We start from the raw sequence: 21,442 nt of genomic DNA, 5'->3' as shown, positions 1-21,442 counted from the left end.
CGATATTTCATGAAAGATTAAGCTTAATCATCGTACTGTTAAGAGATTTGTGGATGATTCAGACACACACGGGTTTGTGCAGATAAAGGCACAATAAGGACGGTTTCTGCCAAACAAATACATCAGGTTAAGAGAACAGCTGCTACAAAGCAGCAAACAGGTATTTGAAGCTTCTGGTGCCTCTGGAGTCTCCCAAATATCAAGGTGTAGGACCCTCCAGAGGCTGCAGTTGTGCATAAACCTTCTATCCGGCCTCCCCTAAACTGTTAATTGAAGCTGATGAACAGAAACGGCTGCAGTGGCTCAGAAATACATGAAGACTCATTTTCTTTTTTTTCTTTTTTTTTGAAGACTCATGAGGACTCATTTTCAAACAGTCTTGTTCACTGATGAGGCCGTGCAACCCTGGATGGTCAGATGGATTGAGTAGTGGATGGTTGGTGAATGACCACCATGTCCCAACAAGGCTGTGACTTGAAAATGACCTCTGAAAAATATGTGGAGTTTCTGACTGACCACTTTCTTCTATGGTACAAAAAGAAGAGCCGTGCTTTCCTGAACAAAATAATTTTCATGCAATTATGCTGACTCTCATTTGAGTTGAGAGTTTAGAAAATCAGAGAAAAATGTAATTTGCATAATATTTTGGAATGCAGTGTACAGAGGGTGCATTGGGGCGTATTTTCCGTGTTTTTGAAGCTACAGAGTTATTTTTCTCAACACTTATTTAAACCGATCACCTCCCAGCCTCCCTTCCTGGGACTATGGTGAAATGTTCCAGTACCTTCTCGACTCCGGCGTACTTGGAGGCCAGCTGCTTCCTCAGGTCCGCGATGTGATGGTCGTACTTCTTCAGATCCTTCTTGAAGTGCTCTCCTCTGAACGCCAGCAGGGGCTTCTCCACTTCACTGTGCAGCTGCGACAACACCACACACCGCGGTTACAACAGGAGCGTGATACTGCAAGTGCAAAGCGGCAGAAGCTGACCTTGTTGGAGAACTTGAGATGGACCTCCGCCTCGTCATGAAGGCTCTTCTTCAGCTGCGTCCAGGCCTCGCCCAGAGTCCTGCCGATAAAACGTAGACACACAAACACCGCTCAAAGCTGTATCCGAGACGAGTTTAGCTTCAGAAGGTTGTTTATCTCCTGGTGTCGATCGATTAAGCGGAGATGCTGCAGGCAAAACTGTTTTTTTAATTTACATTTTTCGGTTTGGGGCAAGTTAACTTAACATACATACTTTCAAGGTCAGTGTACATTTGGGTATTTGGATTTTCTTAATTGGAATGAAAACAAAAAATGGAAAAACAAGCCATTTTTTAAGTGAATGAAACGTTGTTTTTAAAGATAAAGCTGATTTTCATGTTTGCATTGTATATTTAATAAACAAAAAACAAATTAAGACGAAAACGAAAAACAACCCAATTTTCGTTTATGTAGCCGGAAGTTGTGCGCCAAGAGCACTAAATCTAAACGCCTCTTATATGAAGGTGCTGTTTGTGCAAAAACATCCACCTTGTGATTGCCAGCCTGCAGCTTGAAGTGTGCCGCTGTATTGGCAAATTTAGGCCATTCCTTTGGTTAGTTACCAAGTTACCAAGTGCGCCGCAGAGCTCACGGAGCCCCGAGTCAAAGGGCGGTTTTGATTGGGGGCCGAGTTAAAGCGAGATGTTGACCACACTGGTTTAGATTATTAGTCAAGAGCCTGATCTACTGAAGGACATTATCATAGAGAGACAGTAGTTGTGCGTAAAACTGATTAGATCAATCCTATAGCTATCTAAAACATAGTTATTCGTGTCTCTCCAGCACTTTTTATTAGACCTTTGCTAACTTGAGATGAAAATGAATGTGTTCCTCCCCTTGATTTGCTAATGGAACATTGATGACAGAGAAAATCCTGCGCTCTTCGGTTGACACCAGTGCCTCACTGGGCACAAAAGAGACCCCAGACTCCGGCCTCTATAAAGATTTTTTTTATTGCCATCATTTCTATTATAGTATCTATAGTGTCTGCTGGCCGTCTGCCTTTATATTTGGCGCTCTTGGCGCACAACTTCCGGCTACATACACGAAAATTGGGTTGTTTTTCGTTTTCGTCTTAATTTGTTTTTTGTTTATTAAATATACAATGCAAACATGAAAATCAGCTTTATCTTAAAAAACAAACCGTTTCATTCACTTGAAAAATGGCTGTTTTTATTTCGTTTCGTTCGTGTGATTAGCAAACCAAAATTGAAAAACAACTTGTTTTTCCATTTTTTATTTTTATTCCAATGAAGAAAATCCAAATACCCAAAAGTACACTGACCTTTCAAGAAGGGGAAACACATATCTCATCTTCACAATAAGGTTTCATTATTGCACTGATTCACCATTTCTCAATGGAATTATATGGGAAAATGTCAATTAAAATGCCTTGTCTTGTACTAAACAATATTGTCAAGGTTTGCTCAGAAGGATTTTTCAATATTTGATTCCCGCCTGATTAACTGAGCCTTGAACCCAAAAAACAATGCAAAATTATTTTTTTTACAGATGTGTATTGTAAGTAGCTTATTCAAAATCTACCGATACGTCCAAAATCCCCACACAACAAATCTTTGTAACTATTATGGCATTACACATTATTAATATTCAATTGTCAAAATATTGGCAATTTTGGCAATTTTCAAATAAAAAAGGCCTTATTCTTTGTTGTATAATGACAAATAAAGCATCATATAGGAAGAGGCCACCGTTCTTCCAGACTGAGATTATGTTTCTACCTGAGCTTGGACGAGTTGATGTGTACCTGTCTAGTCTTTGTGCGTGTCCTCAGTCACGCAAAAACACCAAAGATGTTTAAATAGAGAAAATGTGGAAGAGCTTGGTCGCTTCTAACTTCACCCCCATTTGGAGCTATACCTATGCTGGGAGAGGCTAAATGCTATCCAATCAATCCACTTTATTTATATAGCACATTTAAACAACAAAACGTTTCCAAAGTGCTGCACATGCAAATGCTAACAACATCTTTGTTCTTTTTGCGTGACTGAGCACACGCACAAAGACCAGACAGGTACACATCAACTCGTCCAAGCTCAGGTAAGAACATATCTCAGTATGTAGAAACGGTGGCCTGTTCCTTTAACCTCTAAATTTAAAATGCTTCGCCCTCTTCACCAGCAGCGTCTTGCCTTAATTGACAGCACAGGACAGCGGCGTGTCCCCTTTGTGTAGCGCCGTGTTGAGATCAGAACGCCTTTCCTTTGTCAATGCTAATGCCTCGTCACAGCCGTCTGTCTCAGCAGCAGAGCGTGACAAAGACGTGCCAATCGAGTGATGCGGTTAAAAACTTCAGGAGATTGGTTGTTGTCAGTCTTCTCTCCAGAGCGCAGCCACAAGAGCGAAGAAGAAGTGAAACGCCCTCAACTCAACCAAACTCAGTCCAGTTGAAGATTCAAGTTTCTCTAACAATGTGTGAGGTGTCCCTGAAAATGTGGAATGATTTTAACGCAGTACTAAGTAACTCTTGTCCCTAGAGGCCATAAGCACCACTGCAGGTGTTGTAGCATGTTGCGTTTTTTACTTATTAATTGTCCGTGAGAGTAAATACTACACTGACAGAAAAGACAAAGGGACAGAGGGATATTGTACATCTAATTACACAATGGAGATCATTTTTTTCACTCAAACTTGGCTGTAAATAGTTTCAGTGGCGCTAGCCCGCAGCTGGCTTTGCCCGTTAGCCTGTTAGCTTCTTCTTCGTGATTCCATTAGTGTGTATTGGAGCTTCCGACCCGGAGGCAGGAAAATTGCAATTATGGTTTTCTGGCCAGAGACACCAGGGGGAGATGAAAGACCCTCCAATCATCCCATTAACATTTGTATTACCCCAGAGGGACTACGGGAAGGATTTATTAAGGTAAACAAGTTACTTAGTACTGCTTTAATATCATATTCTGAAAGGTTTATGATTAGTGATGGAAACACCTCTTCCAATAATCCATTTACACAAAACAATACCTACATTATATTACATTATATAAATTCAGTATTTCTTGGGAATTTTGAGAAACCCAAATCCATAATGTGCACCGGGGATAATGGCTCTAACACGATTGGAGTCATGTTTCCGACTCTCACCGTTAAATTTAATCCAATCTAAAAACATGGATTCACCGGAGCCTCATAATAAGCGTTCTACTTTCAGAACAGGATCAAATCGTAGAACAAAACCGGGACTCACCCCTCCTCCAGCGCGGCCAGAGGGCTGAGGGAAAGCTTGGACAGGTTTTTGGCGTATTCCTCTTCGATCTTTATCCTGCAGAACGAAAAGAAACGTTTGAAACAACCCATTCTCCACAGTAAAAAGTTAATCTATTTAATATTCATCAGCCTTCACTCGTTCGTCTCTGTCACAGTGTTGTCAGAGCGTTTTAGAGGTTGCAGTGTACGGAGAGGAGATGGATAGGGCAACCACAGACCCAAGGGAACAGTTAATAGATGCACAATGGAGAGATGGCACCGATTCGTCTGCCATATGGCAATAGGCGGACACGCTAGAATGCCATGACATCATTTCAGTTGGAGCAGGGTCCGAGGCGACACAGTTTTGGAAAGAAATCTCAAAATGTTTTCCCTAATCATTATTTGGAACTGACAGGATTCATAAACCTTCCACATTCATCTACGGCTCAAAGCTCATTCATCTGACTAACATCGAGCACGTCATTCTGAATATTGTCTCTACTTTTGGACACTTTTATGAGACAGTCATGTGACCTTAGTTCACATGTGCTGAGAGAGAAGACGCTGAACTTTGTGACAGTCTTTGTTTCATGTGGATAGTTCCGGCCGTTACAGAGTTACTAACCATAAACAAAGTCCGATATCAAGCATTTAGAACACTACTATAGCTACCATGATCTCTAGCCGAGGGGGAAGGAAGTTTTCTGGCAAACTGTAAGCATATTTAGCACTCAGAAATAAAGTTGAGTCGAAATCAGGTCAATGTCAATGTCTCAATCTGGCAACAAGAATTAGACAGATTGTCCAGTAAATGTGAAAAATCCGGCACTCTAAACTAGCGCCTAGCATGTAGCATGAAGCTAACGTTAGGATTATGGCTAGCATTCTCCGTTATTTATGTATTTATGGGCTGTTGGCCACTTTGCACCTCTCCATATCTCGGTTTCATTATTCAGTGGAAAATAGATTCATAATTCAGCATTTGTAAGTATTTTTGGAGTAAATGGTGAAAGAGAAGCCTGCCTGTGTTGTCATATCGCTAAGCAAAATACTGGAGTTATTGTTCACATTAAAACACCACAGTGAGTTAGACGTATTCACCAGTAGTGGCTCAGCAGCTAACGGAGTTCTTCTAGGCTTTTTTCTTCACTTTCTATACTGTTTAGCTGATGGTAGTCTGTGGAAAATGCATGTTAACAGCCACAAACATGGCAGATCTCCATGCTGATTTACTTCTTTGTCTTTCATCACAACCTATTCTCAGTGGCATGAACTCAATTTTAGACTAAATAAAGCTCTTTACAAAGTTGTGACATCATGTAAACACTTTTAGGAAAGCCCAAGGCCTCCAAAATCAACCAAAATATGGTGAATAGAAGGAACAATCATGGCTCTCACTTATTCCTGTTTCAATCCTGACTCACCTCTCGTGGATGAACTCGGCCATCTCCTTCTGTAGTGATTTTCCTTTGAGCTGTTTTTGGAGCAGGACTTCGATGCCGGGGATGCAGGCGCCGCCCTGAGGGTCCTTCTTATCCGCCTAGAGACAGGATACACACACAACATTCAGAACACAGTATGTAGAGCTCAGAGTATATCGCCTTTCATTAAGGTACATCACAAAATCTTCCATCTTTTCAACATAAATGACTTGTCTGCGTCTTTTATGCACTTGTCGTCTTTGATTGAACACAATTTACACTTCTGCTTCTCCTGCACGGCTAAATAAAGATGTGAATTGTGGTGCGTTCGATATGAGAGCTCTTCTCATAAACCTGCCTCGATCGATCTTTATGCTCTTTGTTCTTTTATAGACGCAAAATCTAATACAAGCGTTTAGTGGCTAACTCGAGCATCAATCACCGGCTCCGGTTACGGCAGCAGCGGGCCGGATAATCGGCTGAGTTGGGACGTTTCACAGTGGGACGCCAGTCTATTAACGGTAGACTCATCAGCCCATGTACCTTTCTTGTTTATTTTGGTAAACAATTGATCTGCAGATGGAGCTTTGAACCATGTTGTTGTGCTAGAGCAGACACTCTGACATTTTTTACGTCATAGTGTCAAACAGAAAGAGCCCGATGTCTGTAATGTAATGCCTTGCGGCATGATTTTAATTTAGAAAACAGCCTTTTTATTATTTCTGTTGTAAGAAAGAAATGACGCCTGAGGCGTCCGCGGCTCCGCGCTGCCCCTGCAAAGAAAACAAACCCCCTGAGCGTCTGAACAAATGTCATGTTTGCTTTGAAAGTTGCGAAGAAGGAGCTCTTTCTAACCTACTCTGGACACGCCTGTTCTATTTTCTTACCTAACAATAAAGGCCACTCACCAGAAGTTGGAATTTCTTTCTGGGATTCAGTGACTATCACCAAAATACTGTTTTTCTGTGACTGTCTCTGATGGATGTTTGGTGAACCTTCGCCAGAATCAAAGTGGATTCACTTATATAACCAACGTGAGTCCCATAATGTAAACACCAGATGGAGCGGCCAGGACAGAGCGGTGAGTCAATCAAAACGCATGTTAGCTTGTGTGTGTTAGCGTGTGTGTGTTAGCCATTCATGAAGCTGTGCTGCAGATGTCAACTCCTTATAACTACATTGTGAAGTAACTTCACTTACTGCTGTGATTTTTATATTTCTTACTGCTAATAATGGGCAGATTTCCTCGGAGAGAGGGGGCGGAGTCAACTGAATCAAGTTCTCCATAGTGGTAGAAGTACAATATATCATTTATTATCGTATTTACCAGAAAACAATTAATCAATTGCTCAGTTAAGCTCTATTTGACTTATGTGTAAATCACTTAAATACTGACTGAGGTATTGAAATCTGAAAGAACCTTTGTGGTGCACACTGGTCTTGAACACCCCTCTGAGTTAGTTCAAGTTGAAAGTGTTGTATCTAGTGGCTTCACACAACAGACGTGTCTATGTGAGTTTTAGAAAAATAATTTAAAAAGAACCAGGCGAGGCTGAAAAAAGGTGTAAAAACATGGATAAATGAGATATGTTGATGCACAACTGAGATGTATCAGGCCCAGATTATACAAAAGAGAAAATCTCACCAAGCAAATGCAATTTCAAAGCATATTGTCTGAAGGCAAGCGACTATCTAGCGAGCTAAACCCCAGGCAATAAAAAGGGCTGGTCCAAATGATAAAACGACATATGTATATTCTTTAAGCATCTAAACGAGCATTATTAGCTGCTGACAAAGCTTATTGGTGAGAGTCCACACAAATGTCCTCCACCAGTTCCAGTTACCGTGGCAGAGTGGTCATCCCGGAGGCTTCGATACTGACCCAGAAGTAGTCGCAGTAGCTCCAGTCGTTGGGTTTGAGGAGCTGCTGCTCGGGGCCTTCTCCGGGAAGAGGGAACGTCACACAGTTCACCTGCAGCACACAAAGAAACAAACAGTTAAATTAACATCCAGTAATCAGTTGTCGACCGAAGAGTTTGATGGTTCAATCTTTGAAAGCAAAAGGCAGCCACATCTTTGTCAGTTGACCCCAAGGCAATGAATACACGACCAAAGCATGAAGATTGTTTCAAAATATAGATAAGATAATAGATAATAAAGATAATAAAGCAGAGGAACGTTACTGGGACACATTGTGGCTTTAAGTTTGATATGAATAGGGCTTTGGATTTTTGAAGGTGACTTGATTTAAAAGGATATTTCAGGATTTTTGACATAGGGCCTCATTTCCTCGTTATCCAGAGTGTTGTTGATTTCTGGAGATATATATATATATTTAAATTCATGCTGTCCTTATATTTGAAGAGTTTAGTGGTGCTAGGCTAGTGCTAGGCTAGTGCATGTCTATGGTAACTAGTAGCCTGCATTAAATACAGTCTGACAGTGCACCTGAAATCACTTATAACACCAGCCTACCCATATAAATGTCTGTGTTGACTGAATAATGTTTTAAATATAACCACTTTGCATTTAAAAGAACATATATTTGAGCAGCATCAGCTACGTAGTTGGAAGCTACGCAGCGGCGGCGTAATCTGCTAGAAAATAGTCCCTCAAATCGACACAGATATTTATATGGTGTCGTCTGGTGTTATAAGTGATTTGCCTCAGGTGCACTGTGATTGGTTCAGATTGTTTTTAATGCAGGCTACTAGCTACCATAGACATGTGCTAGCCTAGCATTAGCCAGCACCACTAAACTCTTCAAATACAAGGACTGCATGAATAAAAATTACTCTGGATAACTAGGAAATGAGGCCCAATGTCAAAAATCCTGATATATCCCTTTAAGGCTCATTCATGCTTTCGATTCTGAAATGCATTGAGATACGCATCTAGCTTTCTGTCCGTGTGCTCCGTTAGTCGCTTTGTTTATCCAGCGTCATAGCAACAGAGTAGTACATGAAAACTGGGACGCGATTCAGGAATACGCCGCAGGGGTTCCAAATCTTGACCGTCTTTTCCCGCGCTGAATGGCTAAACTGTTCAAATCTCATCACATGCAACAATACGCACTGAGGAGATGCCAGAATTGAGATTTTTTAATCGGTTTATACTCGGTAATTGATGTTCACGTGGGCCAAAAACATTCATTTTCAAGTGAAGCGTGTTATTTTGGGGACTGTATTGGGGACAGCTGAGACAGAGATTGGATAAAACTGGGACAAATCAAGGGTTTTGGGGAAATCTATTGGGACGTGGGACAAAGGACTCAAAACTGGGACTGTCGCGGGGAAACTGGGACATCTAAAAAGTGATGCGACCGGACTTCAGTAAGTTTGGTGTAAAAAAAACATCACGGGGGGCGCCATATTGTTTTGGTCCCAGCTCTTCATCTCCCATTGTGGTAAATTTTCCAGCGCCCTCTGATGGTAGCTTTCGATAACGCATGCTGGACATAATAAACGTGTGGAAGCATAAATGCAGTGACTGTAACTACACTTGAAACTTACAGATCTTCTTATGTACGAAATGGAAGCATAAATGAAGCTTTATGCAGCATTTAACAGGTTTCTCAAAGCACCGCACGAGGCCATTATTCTTTCACGGCACAAATACCTGCGCCGGGGCACGACCGATCACTCACTCACACTCCATATACATGTGGGCCTGCCGGGCGGGTGATGTGTCTTGCCCCAGGACACAACGACAACATCCACGGGGTTTGAACACGGTGAGACTGCAGGAAGCCGGGGTAATGTCAGCCTCGCAGTGCCTCGTTCCCGTTTTATTCGGGAGCTAAAGGTCGAGTGAATAAACATGAGGCGCCCGAGGACACTCTTCACCTAAACACGCCGCGATCCTGGACGCCATCTTGGACCGCGACCATGCAGCTGTTCAGGCCCTCGCAGCTGTTCGCACCAAGGCCCTCACCGCTGTGTGGCCAAGTAATTACTTAACAATTTGGGTTTTAAGAAACATCCAGAGGCCGCACTGGCACTGCTTTGGGCTCGATGGGGACGTGTGGCTCAGGGGTTGTGGAAGTAGAAGAAAGGGTCCGTTTACGTTCATTTCCAAACTGGTTTTAATCATAGAATGTGGCAACGTGTTTACTTCGGACCAAGAACGGAAAAAGTGAATCATGAAGTCCAAGATTTTTGTTGATTTATTTGAGCCAGAACCACCAAGTTACTTTCTTTTAGTGCCGTTGCAGGAGTCATTGCATTTTTATTTTTCTGTAACAGTTTTTGGAACCTGACTTTTCCGTTTCCAGTAGCACTTTAACTATTTACCAGAACTATTAACTATTTACCAGCTCCTTAAACTACCGCTGAAAAGTTTGGGGTCACTTAAGATGTCCTAATTTTTTTTTTAAGAAAAGCACTGCTTTTTCAATGAGGATGACATTAAATGGGCTGTATGCACGCAATCGTCACGTGACTTCCAGGAGCTCGGAGTAGAGTCGAAAGGAGTAGCTGAGGTTCGGGCATCTGTTTGAAATGCCTCCTGGCCGCCTCCCTCAGGAGGTGTTCCAGGCATGTCCTAGTGGGACAAGGTCTCGTGGAAGGCCCAGGACACGCTGGTGGGACTATGTCTCCGAGCTGGCCTGGTGTCGCCTCGGGGTCCCCCCAGAACAGCTGGAGGAGGTGTGTGAGGATCGGGAAGTTTGGGCGTCTCTGCTGAGACTGCTGCCCCCACGACCCGGCCCCGGATAAAGCGGAAGAAAATGGATGGATGGATGGATGGATGGATGGATGGATGGATGGATGGATGGATGGATGGATGGATGGATTGATGGATGGGTAGCTTTATTTTTTTATACTAGCTGCTAGCTCTGAGATAAAAAAAAAGTTCTACCTCAAAAAACACAGATGTTTCCTGCAGTGAAGAATTTACATCCAATGTAATGTTTTTAACACGTAGTGAGTCACTTCGGATCAGTATCTCACTGTCAGTGATGTTTCCTTGACCTATTTTTTTTTTTTAGACAAGATACGCAAACGCCAACTGAGGATCCACTCAGAAGTCACGTGTCGTTTGCGTGTATAGAGCCTATTAGTCAGAAATACATTGTTCATGTTGTGTCTATTCTAGCAGGAAATAGGTGATTTTTAATGGAATATCTACTCCAGTGTTCTAATGGTACAATTATGCTAGCACTGCTGAAAATGTTGATCAGAGAACCTACAGAACTGGCCTGGGCGACCCAGACCTTTGAGTGGTAGTGAATATTTTAACATAACATCAGGAGCACTTTATCAAGGATCGATTTTGTGATGATTGATGACGACATGAATCGTCAAAGCCTTTATGCCCAAGCAAACATTTACGTAGCAGAACATGTAACACCTCTTTTCGCAGCCCCATGTGGTGCAGATGTAAAAAGGCGTCTCTGCAAAAAAGCTGCTTAAATGATGCTTTTCATTTCCTCTTAAAAAGCCAAGGAACACAAGTGCCAGTCAGCCGTTTCGTCAGGCTCGCGTTTGCACTTTTGATTCTCTCATGAGAAATTGAATGTACAGCAGGACATGAACCACTGAAAATGAACCACTTTTTGCTTTGGTGGTTATTGTTTACACACAGTATCATAGAAATATAGCATTTTACTATTTACAGTACTTTCATTTTGGGATGTTTTCTATTTGTCTTTAAAAAATGTTCTTGAATATAATGTTTTTAATAAAGTGGTGTTGTGGCTCACTTTACCTCAGGAGCAGGTAAGTTGAACCACCAGATGTAAGGGTGAAATTTACACTTAAAATCATACAATCTACAATTATAATATTATAATATGCAATGTTGGCCCTAAACCCCTCAAATATTTTAAGTGTAATATTTCATTTCAATTTGCTTGTCTCTACCAAACCCAGAACCACTAGAAAACAAAGCAAAAACTATAGAATTTTCTTGAGTTTGTTATTCACTGTTTCTAACCAAATGACCCAATTTTTTCTTCTTTGAAAAAATAAAATAAAATAAATAGTTGTGTTTATTCTAAAGGAAATCTGCCAAAACTCTGTATCTGCTTTAATACCAAACAAACTTACCAACATCAGAAAAAAAAATCCCTTTTGAGCTGTGAAAAACACAGAGGAGAGATTGTATTTTTGCCTGGAGAGTTCAGATCTATAATCTAACATGAAATAAAAGTTTTTCTTTACAAAATATAATGAACTTCCCCAGAGGCTCGACTTAACCATCTCCTTTCTACAGATTGTGCTCTTTAAATCCGAGCACTTTCTTTTCTGGACTTCAGTGTTGTGCCGTTGGGTCAGCTCTGTAGAAGCTCTGGTACAATGTCTTTAAAACCATTTTATTTGTGTTGTTTGTGTCTGTGTTCATGGACCTCCAGACTGTCAATAAAGATGATGACGTGTTTTGTCATGAAACAAATATGGAGCCGAGTTTTCCATTTTCCATACATGCCCGTGTCATTCTTATTTAATTACATGAATATGAATAAATGTGCTCCGCGTCTGAGCTCAGGTGACGCTCCACAGATTCTGCAGCAGCGTTTATTACGGCGTCCACTCGAGTGGAAACTCACACATCACACTGCGGCTCTCATTTAGCCTCAGCTCCTCCGGCTCTGCTCTGAAGCTACACAGCCGACCGCAAACAGATCGAAAACGCACTTTTAATGGCCGCCGTTTCAACTGCAAGCATGCTCTGGAATGCATTTAAAGACGAGACGCTGCAGGGAAAGAGGGATATCAGTTTGAATTGACTTTCTTGCTTTGATTTGGTTGACTAATTAGTTACAACTTGTCACTTTGCATGGCTTATGTCTAGTTTCTAACTTTCTAATGAAAAATCTAAATATCATGTTCTACTTTTGTTTTGTTGGAGGGTTTAAAAAAATGTGCTGCCTCTTGGTACTATTTTAAGGGAATAGAATGTGAGAAAACGGCCTCACACTTTCCCATATAATTCTATGAAGGAGCGTTTATTCAATGAGATGTAAAGCAGCTGAATGAAATCTAATACGGAGAATAAAAACATAGATCGATGCCATCGCTATGTATTGCATTCTCTGCAGTGTTGGGGGTAACGTATTACAAAAGTAATGAGTTACTAAAATAAATTACTTTTTTCAGTAACTAAGGAACATCACATATTACTTACATAAAATATGGGAATATATTTGTCATTACAAATGAAGCTTCAGAGCAAATTCAACTCTTCCAATCATCCAATCACAGAGCCAGCTCAAGCCGCACCTCCACGTCAGCCAATCACCGCAGCGCTCGTCCCTACTCCAGCCACTCATCGCTCATGATCCCCCTTCTTCCTACTTACGCCTCCTGGTTAATCACTCATTGTTTCCCAGCCGTGCTACGACCCTCCTCCACCCCTTCTCCGCCCGGCCTCTCCTCGTCGCCCCGGGTCTCCTCTTCCACCACCACCAGTGTCCAGGCTCCGGGGAACATTCTGGCTGTCGTTCACCAATGCCATGTAACTCTTTCATTCATTAATACAATCTTCCGCCGGGGTCTGAGCCCCAATTACGATTCGTGGTCGTTGAATAAAACTTTCTTAAAGCCTTTCATTTAAATGTATGAACAAAAAAACGGCAAACTTCCCCCCAATAAAATGCAGCAACAAATCAAGTTGGACACTGGTGAAGAAGATCTGCAGTTGAGTGTAGTTAATGTCGTCAGAACAAAACGAGAGAATGGGGGAAAGGAAAATAAACCTGAGACCTGAGGTGGCAGTAGTGAGTATAAAAATGACCAACTCGCATATAGTCTTTTTAAAGCTGTTATCACTAATATATAGAATATATTGCAAATTTTAACTTGCCAAACACTGGTTCTATGACAATCTACCAAGCTGCATACAAACTAGAAAATTGCAATAGTTTGTTGACAGCGTCGCAAATATACAATCAGCACAAACATTTAAGTTAATTTGGAGCTCAAACAATATTTTGAGAATATTTGAAACAACACTTTTGAGAAACAACAGAGAGTTCTTTGCAAGAACAGCAGGAAGTCTGTTTAAACCAGGATGGCACGGAGCATTAAGTGTGTGTCATGGAGGGGGACTCTTATGTTTGGTGGTACGACTTTGATGACCATGGCTTGACGTAACTAATGTTTAGCATACAGATTGCGTATTTGTGTTCAGCTATGCGTTCTTTCTCTTCATTCTTGACTGCCCAGGCTCTTTGAGTTGCCTTGTGTACGGAATGCGCATTATAAAGTAAGTCGTCTTTCCTGCCCTGACGAAGACGGTGCCAGAAGTCGAAACGTGTCGGCGTTCAAATAAAAAAAAGCGTTCCAGCAGCAGGATCTGTGCGCCTCGGATTTCATTCAGCAATTTTGCAGAGTAATTCTCTGCCCACTCGGGATCCTGAACGGCACCAGATCGCTTATAGCTTATATCGAGTTTGGATGTGGTGAGCGCAAGTTGTTTGTCATAAAAAAAAAAAGATGATTGCACACAATAAGGGGAAAGCATATGCTCAGACAAATGATTCTGTTGTTTGCCTGCAATGTGTCGTCCCCTGAATCTAAAACACTGTGGAGAAGAAAAGAAATAAATCTTTAATCTGATAGTAATCGCAAAACGTGTCAGAAAAACTGCAATTAGATATTAATCTGAAATGCTGCAGCCCTTCCCTGCTCCTGTTTCCTCCATGACCCGAATCTTCTGCTCTTAAACAGTGAGTAATGCCTCCTGTGTTACATAAGCACATTATGTTCAGGTCAAATAATGATACAACGATCTGCTATTTCAACCAGGGCTGGAGCCGGACCGAGGCTGAACGAGGGAGCAGCCAAGACTGAAGAAAAAACAAAACCAGTGTAAAACAGTTGTAACGTTGTATTTAATGTGTTTCTGGTAGAAGCTGTATGTATTTAGTGAAAATCAGGCCAAATAACAAAACAGTGTCTAATTATAGATACAGGCAAGGTCACGGTTGTAGTTCTGCTGGACCACATTAGACACAGTGGACCGTGGGATCTTACTAGAGAGGTAAAAACCTGGGTGGGAATCTCTGGAAAGGTTCTCGAGTGGTTCAGATCCTACCTTGAGGACTAAACATACTATGTCGAGATTGTTAACTGTGTCTCAGGCCAAATACCATTGGCCTGTGGGGTTCCCCAGGGGTCGATTTTGGGGCCCATCTTGTTCAATCTGTATCTGCTTCCATTTGGTCAATCAATATATGCAGCAACACCGTGTTCTATTACAATTACGCAGACAATCCTCCGGACACTAGAACGATGGTCCATATTAAAAGAAAAGACACACATAAAAGCAATACATTTATCTCCTGTGTAGGGTCAGAAGCCAGTGAGTCCATATACGAGAAGGATATCGCACGGAGCTTAGTCCAGTCAATGCTACTACTCCAATGTGGGACCCTGAGTAGCATCCGCATGGCATCATCATACGCTACAGTTAGCTTTTGCTTACTACTCGTTTTGTAGCGCCTGCAGAGGTGGCATATGTGTCACTGACAGCGGGTGAACATGGGCCTGATACACTTTGTCATTGTGTCAAACAAATTAGTGTGTAGATGCAAAATAACTTCCTCCAGTTAATAAATACAGATAAAACTGAGATATCGAGATTGTCAGAGGTTGTCATTGGTCACCTTTAGGCTCTTTCACTAGAGTATAGCCAAAAATCAATTCAATTCTCGGGGTAATCATGGACTCAGACCTGAATATCAACAGTCATATTAAGTCCATTACATCAGCGGCCTATCTAAAAATATTGCTAAAATAAAAATAACCAGACTTGGAGAAACAAATTCATGCATTTGTCTCCAGTCGGTTTGTCTAAACGAGCTGTTAGGCAGCTGCAGAACATCCAAAACGCAGCACCTGAAGCCCAAACCAGAACCAGGAAATACAACTACATTAGTCCAGTGCTCTGGTCTCTGCACTGGCTTCCTGTTCCTCAAAGAATAAACTTTAGGGCAGCTCTGCTTGTGTACAAGTCGCTTCAAGGTCGGGCACCAAAGCATATAGCGGACACGTTCGCGCTAAATCAACCACCTCGAGCCCTGAGATCCTCAGGAGGGGGTCTTTTTGCTGTACCTAGAGTCACGACTAAACACGGTGAGACCGGGTTTCAGTTTCATGCAGCAAAGGTCTGGAAAAGCCTCCATGATGATGTGAGACAGGCCTCAACTCTGACTATGTTTAAATCCAGGCTGAAAGCAGGTTATTACAGCTGCATATGGCAACTGAACATATTTTAACTAGTTTTAATATACATTGGTTTTGTTGTGAAGCAGTCTGAGTTGTCTTTGACATGTGAAATGTGCTGTACAAATAAACATTGCCTTGCATAGAATTGAATTGAATAGGCAGTGGTGGAAAGAGGGCTGTCCATATTATAGCAAAAGCTTGCAAGCTAGTTTTTGTCAGCATTACTGTGATACTGACCCCGAAAAGTGACGCTGAAAGTAGTGAAAAAGCTCATAAACATATCTTTGAGAAGAAATGTTGGGAATGGGTTTGAACACAACTTCTGCTTCCTCTTTTATCGTTTGAAGTCCCCCAAAAATCAAGCCAGCTGTGATGTGTGTGGATCTTGACTGATTGAATAGTTTTGCTCCTGATGTTATTTTTGCCACATCCGCTTTATACCATGTGAGGCCACAAGTTGTTGTCTAGTGACTTTGGGGAGTCGCTGCTCAAAAGGTTTGGACTCTGACCGGACCTCACTGCTAAACGACCTCCTGACTGAGAGGCGGGAGTCCGGCGAACCACTCTGCCGCTCCTTATGGCTTAAATAACAACTGTAAAGAAGAGAAGGAGGACGGTGCGGGTGGAAAAATCAATTCTCATCACTGTCCATAAAACCAGCGTCTGTCTCCGCACGACTCGACGCGGTAAAGTAAGTGGCTCTTAATGGCCTTTTCTCCCGGTGATGACCTACATGACGGCACCGTGTGGAACAGATACGGCGGAACGTTTACATCAGATGCCCTCCAGTCTAAAATATACAGTTCCAGTTTTTTTAAGGTCATGTGAATTTCTTTTGCTCGCGGTCAAAGGTCCTCCAGCGGAACCATGCAGGTGTTTTCAGTTGTCTCCGTCCGCACCTGCCGTTGCTAATGAACGCATGTTAATGAGCCGGTGACAGTCGCCACGGCAACAGGTCAGACGTCACCATGGTAACCGCATCTTCCAGGTGTCGCCGAGTGCGTGAAGGTGACGCTAAGGTCGTTTTTATTTCCTAAAGAAGGGCCTTGGTGTTTGGGTGAGTCCTGTGGCTGATAACGAGGTGGGAGTGAGTGACTGGTGGTGGTGGTGCTGGTGCGGGGTTGCCGTCGGTGATGGGGATGCGTTTCCATGGCGACCATAGGGATGGGATGGACTGTGGGGGGGGAGGGGAGGGGGAGGAGGCGTGTGAAACGTGAGGAGCCGAGTGAGGAGAGCCGAGAAACAAAAACACACAGAGCAGGCGGCTGACGTCACGGAGTCTGCCACGAAAACCAAAACACGACTCAAAGCGGAACTAAAGCAGGTCCTAAAGCGAGGACTAAAGACCAGCTCCAAAACCAAAGCTGGAATAAGACTGAGCAAGGCGAGACACAGCAGAGGCCGATAACACTCAGATCAGAGACACAGTTTTGGAAAGAAATGTCCAAATGTTTTCCCTGATCATTATTTCGAAGTGACTGGATTCACAAAACTCCCACATTCATCTTTCGGCTAAAAGTCCTTTCATCTGACCAGCATTATTGGACACCTCTTAGTTCATAGAGAGAGAAGAACTTTGTGTTTATGTATCATGTGGTCCAGCCATTACAGAGCCATAAACCAAGTCCAAAATTCAGCATTTTGACCGTTACTGGAATCTTCCATATATGGTCATGTTTGAAAACAGTTAAGGGGGAAAACAATTGAGAAAAATCAAAACTTTCTCTAATTATTAAAAAAAAACTTAAACAAACGCTGAATTATGAATATAGTTTTCTACTAAATAATGATACAAAGACATGGAGAGGAGCAAAGTGGCTCAACAGCCCATAAATATATAAATAACGGAAAATGCTAACTTGATGCTTCATGTTGGCATCGTGCTAATGCTAACGGCTGCCGTTTTTTCGCTTCTACTGAACAATCTGCTGTGAGAAAATATCCATATGTGTCCGATTTACACTTTACTTTATTTGTATGTGATAAATTGGTTTATATTACACCAGAAAAATTGCTAAAAAGATTCTATTTCCCCGCTCGGCAAGGCCCCCTTCTATGACGCGATGCCGTCTGTATCTATAATGTGTGCTTTAAAGAGACACGAATCGCATTTGATTAGGTTTGCTCCACTTTTGTGCACATTTCTCGTCGTGAGCAAAATGTTTGATAAATGTTCCCCAAAGTGCATTTTTCCATGTTAGATATACACTTTCATTCAGAGGGAATTTGCTGTCTTTATTTTGTCTTTTACTATGATTAAAATCCCAACAAACCAGGCCAGGAAGTTGTTACCGAAAGATCCCTTCTAGAAAATGTCAAAATATTGCACAAGACTGAAAACATGGCGTCTGTTGGAGCTACTTTATATGGAGATGTCGTCCCGAGAGCGCGACAAAAATACATTTTGAGAAAACCGCCTTTGAAGGTACAACTCCCCACTTAACTCTGCGGAGGGAAGTTGTTCTGCGTTTCCAGGTGAGAGCGCAAACTGGCCAAAAAAACCTAAAAATAGAAACATCCGTGTCTCCCCTTAATTTTTGATTTTTCTAAAGAAGGTCTTTCCCGTCCACACCGTTAAATCCAGCACCGCTGTCTTTCTCTATGTGTTTTTCTCTCTCTCTCTCTGTCTCTACCCTCCGTGGCGGCCATTACTCCCGTCGCCATGGAAACTGGAGCTGCTGCATCGCTACGTCTCCCCACGGTTTTTTGTGTCTGCTGCACCTATGTTTGGGTCAGGACGCTCTCCTCCCAGCAAAACGGCGTCAGGTTCCATTCAAGGATCAATGTTACTGCTCAGATGAAGACAGACTAACTCAGGTTTACGATGAAACTATAGAGTTGGACGAAACACAGACTAAAAATAGGACGAGGAATGAGACAATATGGGATTTCCACAGTATGATGTCATGGTTTACGCTCAAGTCTCGTGTTTTACACAAAAAACAAGGGCCTTATTTGACAAAATTGGTTTATTTATGGTACATTTCGACTGCATTTTTATGGTGTGAATGATCAATAAAGTGGGAAATTATGAACATATTAATCATTTCTTATCCTAATGCTACAACTGTTCTCATACGATGCTAACGCTATGAATGTTTCTCCAAATCAGATTTAATTAAAAAGTGCAGTGGGTTTGTTACAGTTTTATCATTAGCTGCTCCTCCATTGGGGGAGTCATTACTGTCTTCATCTCGCATTAGAACTCGTAGCTGTCTTGAGGCCTCTGAGTTTACAAGTTGTAATTACCAGGCATTTTTCCAAGTGGGAGATACCAGTTAATTATGGTGTGTTCCAGGCAAGTGGTAACTGGGAAATTTACCACTTCCCACTTGGAAACATGCCTTGGAACGCCGCTCGAACCGGTAAACTTGTAAACTCGGAAAACTCAAGACTGCTACGAGTTCGTATACGACACATGTGTCGGAGCATGAATTCCTGAGCATGTCAAAAAAGTAAGTCTCTAGCTCATTCCTGTGCGGAGTTATGGATATTTAAAGAAATAACCAGTTTGCTCACTCCAGCCACTAGGGGGCAGCTTAAATTAAAAAAGGAAAGAATCCCACATGTGTCCAACAGAGGACACTGAAATAATAGGAGATCAGGATATAAACAGCATATTATAGCCATGTGGTAAATGGTAAGTCTGCCCCAGGGCGGCTGTGGCCACAACTGCCATCGAGTGTGGAGTGAATGAATAATGACTTCATGTAGCAGTTTGAGAAACATGTGACACAGGCTGATGAAGCGTAATTAGTGTAAGCCGTTATTTATGAGGCCACAGTACAATATATGCGGCCCGCAATCCGCTGTGGGGGCTGAATTTCGGCCCACGACCCAAACAAGTTCGACACCCCTGGTATACGAGATGAAGGCAGTAATGGCGGCCCCCAGTGGAGAACAAAACCACTGCATGAGTGACATGAACATTACTTTTAGTCACAGCTTTCAACATAACGCTATGTTGTATGTTTTTAATTATATCTGGTTTGGAGAAACTTTCATAAAACGTTAGCATCGTATGAGCTAACGAGCTATTAGCCATTTTGTTTACATACGAGTTTAATCACCTGGAACGCTCTGAGGTTTTAAGTCGTAATTTTCAAGTGGGAAAAATACCAGTTACCAGTTGCCTGGAACGCACCATCACATTAATACAGATACAGGCGGCATCTTTGGAATTGTCCATACGTATGAGGTCATGTTTAAAGCCGCCAAAGTGGGGAAGCAAAGAAGAGAAAAAACTGAACTTTCTCCCTTTCCTCCACCATTAGTTTAACCAATGCTGAATTATGAATATATATATTTTTTACTAAATAAAGATACAAAGACAAAGCTATTCAGGAAGCTATGCTACCTTGATGCTACATATGCTAACGTTAGAAACAAGTGCCGTTTTTCGCTTCTACTGAACAATCTGCTGTAAAAAAACAAACAAAAAACATCCACATGGACCCTATTTTGGCTTGGCTTGGCTTTATCGGTGTGTGATGAGTATGTTTAGTCCACCAGAAAACTGCTAACAAGAGTGAAAAATGTGATTCCCATGAGAGGTTTTCTTCCCCCTCAGAAAGGCCACTCCCCCTTGTATGACACGCTGCCGTCTGTATCAATATCCAAACTTATTAGCATTTGTAGTGTGATTATTTTTCAGACCCAATTATAGTGAAAAGGTCTATTTTGTTGAATATATTTTAGTCTTCTTCTAATAATGTGAGTGGAGAAATAGCGGGGGCGGCAGGAGCTTTTTCAGTGGAATTAACAGATAAAACAAGTATTTTTAGTCCTGTCAAACACCTGTCGCTACCATGGCATGTTTCAACAACACCACATGCCTTCGAATCGGTCCTGTCCCCAACTATAAATTTCAATCTAACCCAGAATAAATCCAGAGATAAACCAAGGACTTTGCTTTGAAATTTGAACACAACTGTTTGAAGACCAGCCACATTTGACAAACATGCAGCACTTAACCATCTCTCAGCCCACCTCCACAGTTTTATGTAACCTGTCATATAAACCAGGGCTGGACCTGAACCAGGGCTTAGGAAGAAATAAAACCAGGACTATATCGTTAGAAATGCAGACCAGAATCATCCCTGCCTCTTATGTAACGTGTGTGGAGACTTCACCTGACACTAGATCCCAGAATAACAAATGGACCTGGAGCCACAGCTGGCGTCCAGGGAGCGAACGGCAGAGCAGAGGCGGCGTTTCTAATGCACATGGATTTTCGAGCCTCCTGGAAGTGCTGCTCTGTTTTCTTAATCTTTCACCTCCAGATTATGCTCACTGCATTGCAATCCTCCCGGGTGAGGGTCACATGCCACACGTTTTATTGAAGCAGTGCCCAAAGTGCGGACCGTGGGCCAACTGCGGCCCTGAGAGCGATTGGTGTTGGTCCTCAGGCTTCTTGCAGAGTTGATAGTTTGTGGTAAACATTGTGGTGTGAGATGGAGCCAACCTGGGAGACCAATTCCAGTATCCCCTACCTCCAACCAGTGATCGCTTCTGAGGGTCACACCTCCACCTCAAGCCCATCAGCGCAGAGCCGAAGCTCCGTGGCAGCCAATCATCTACCGTGGTCCTGCTTTTAAGCTTCTAGCAATCATGGTTCAT

At 42.3% G+C, this 21,442-nt stretch overlaps 1 protein-coding gene across 2 annotated transcripts in view; it reads right to left on the bottom strand.

Annotated features, from left to right (window-relative positions):
• Window positions 1-21,442, bottom strand: part of gas7a (growth arrest-specific 7a) — a 37,309-nt gene that overhangs the window by 4,305 nt on the left and 11,562 nt on the right. For both annotated transcript variants that reach the window (XM_079564561.1, XM_079564560.1), the window contains exons 3-7: window positions 7,537-7,626; window positions 5,658-5,773; window positions 4,232-4,306; window positions 988-1,066; window positions 785-916 (exon numbers count right to left, since the gene is read on the bottom strand). In XM_079564561.1, the coding sequence (XP_079420687.1) occupies window positions 785-916; window positions 988-1,066; window positions 4,232-4,306; window positions 5,658-5,773; window positions 7,537-7,626 (492 nt within the window). The remainder of the gene's footprint in view (window positions 1-784; window positions 917-987; window positions 1,067-4,231; window positions 4,307-5,657; window positions 5,774-7,536; window positions 7,627-21,442) is intronic.

The sequence above is a fragment of the Gobius niger genome (assembly GCF_951799975.1).
Source record: "Gobius niger genome assembly, chromosome: 10".
Taxonomy (NCBI): Eukaryota; Metazoa; Chordata; class Actinopteri; order Gobiiformes; family Gobiidae; genus Gobius; species Gobius niger.
The sequence above is the reverse complement of the archived record's forward strand: the minus strand, read 5'-3'. Positions and strand labels throughout refer to the sequence as shown.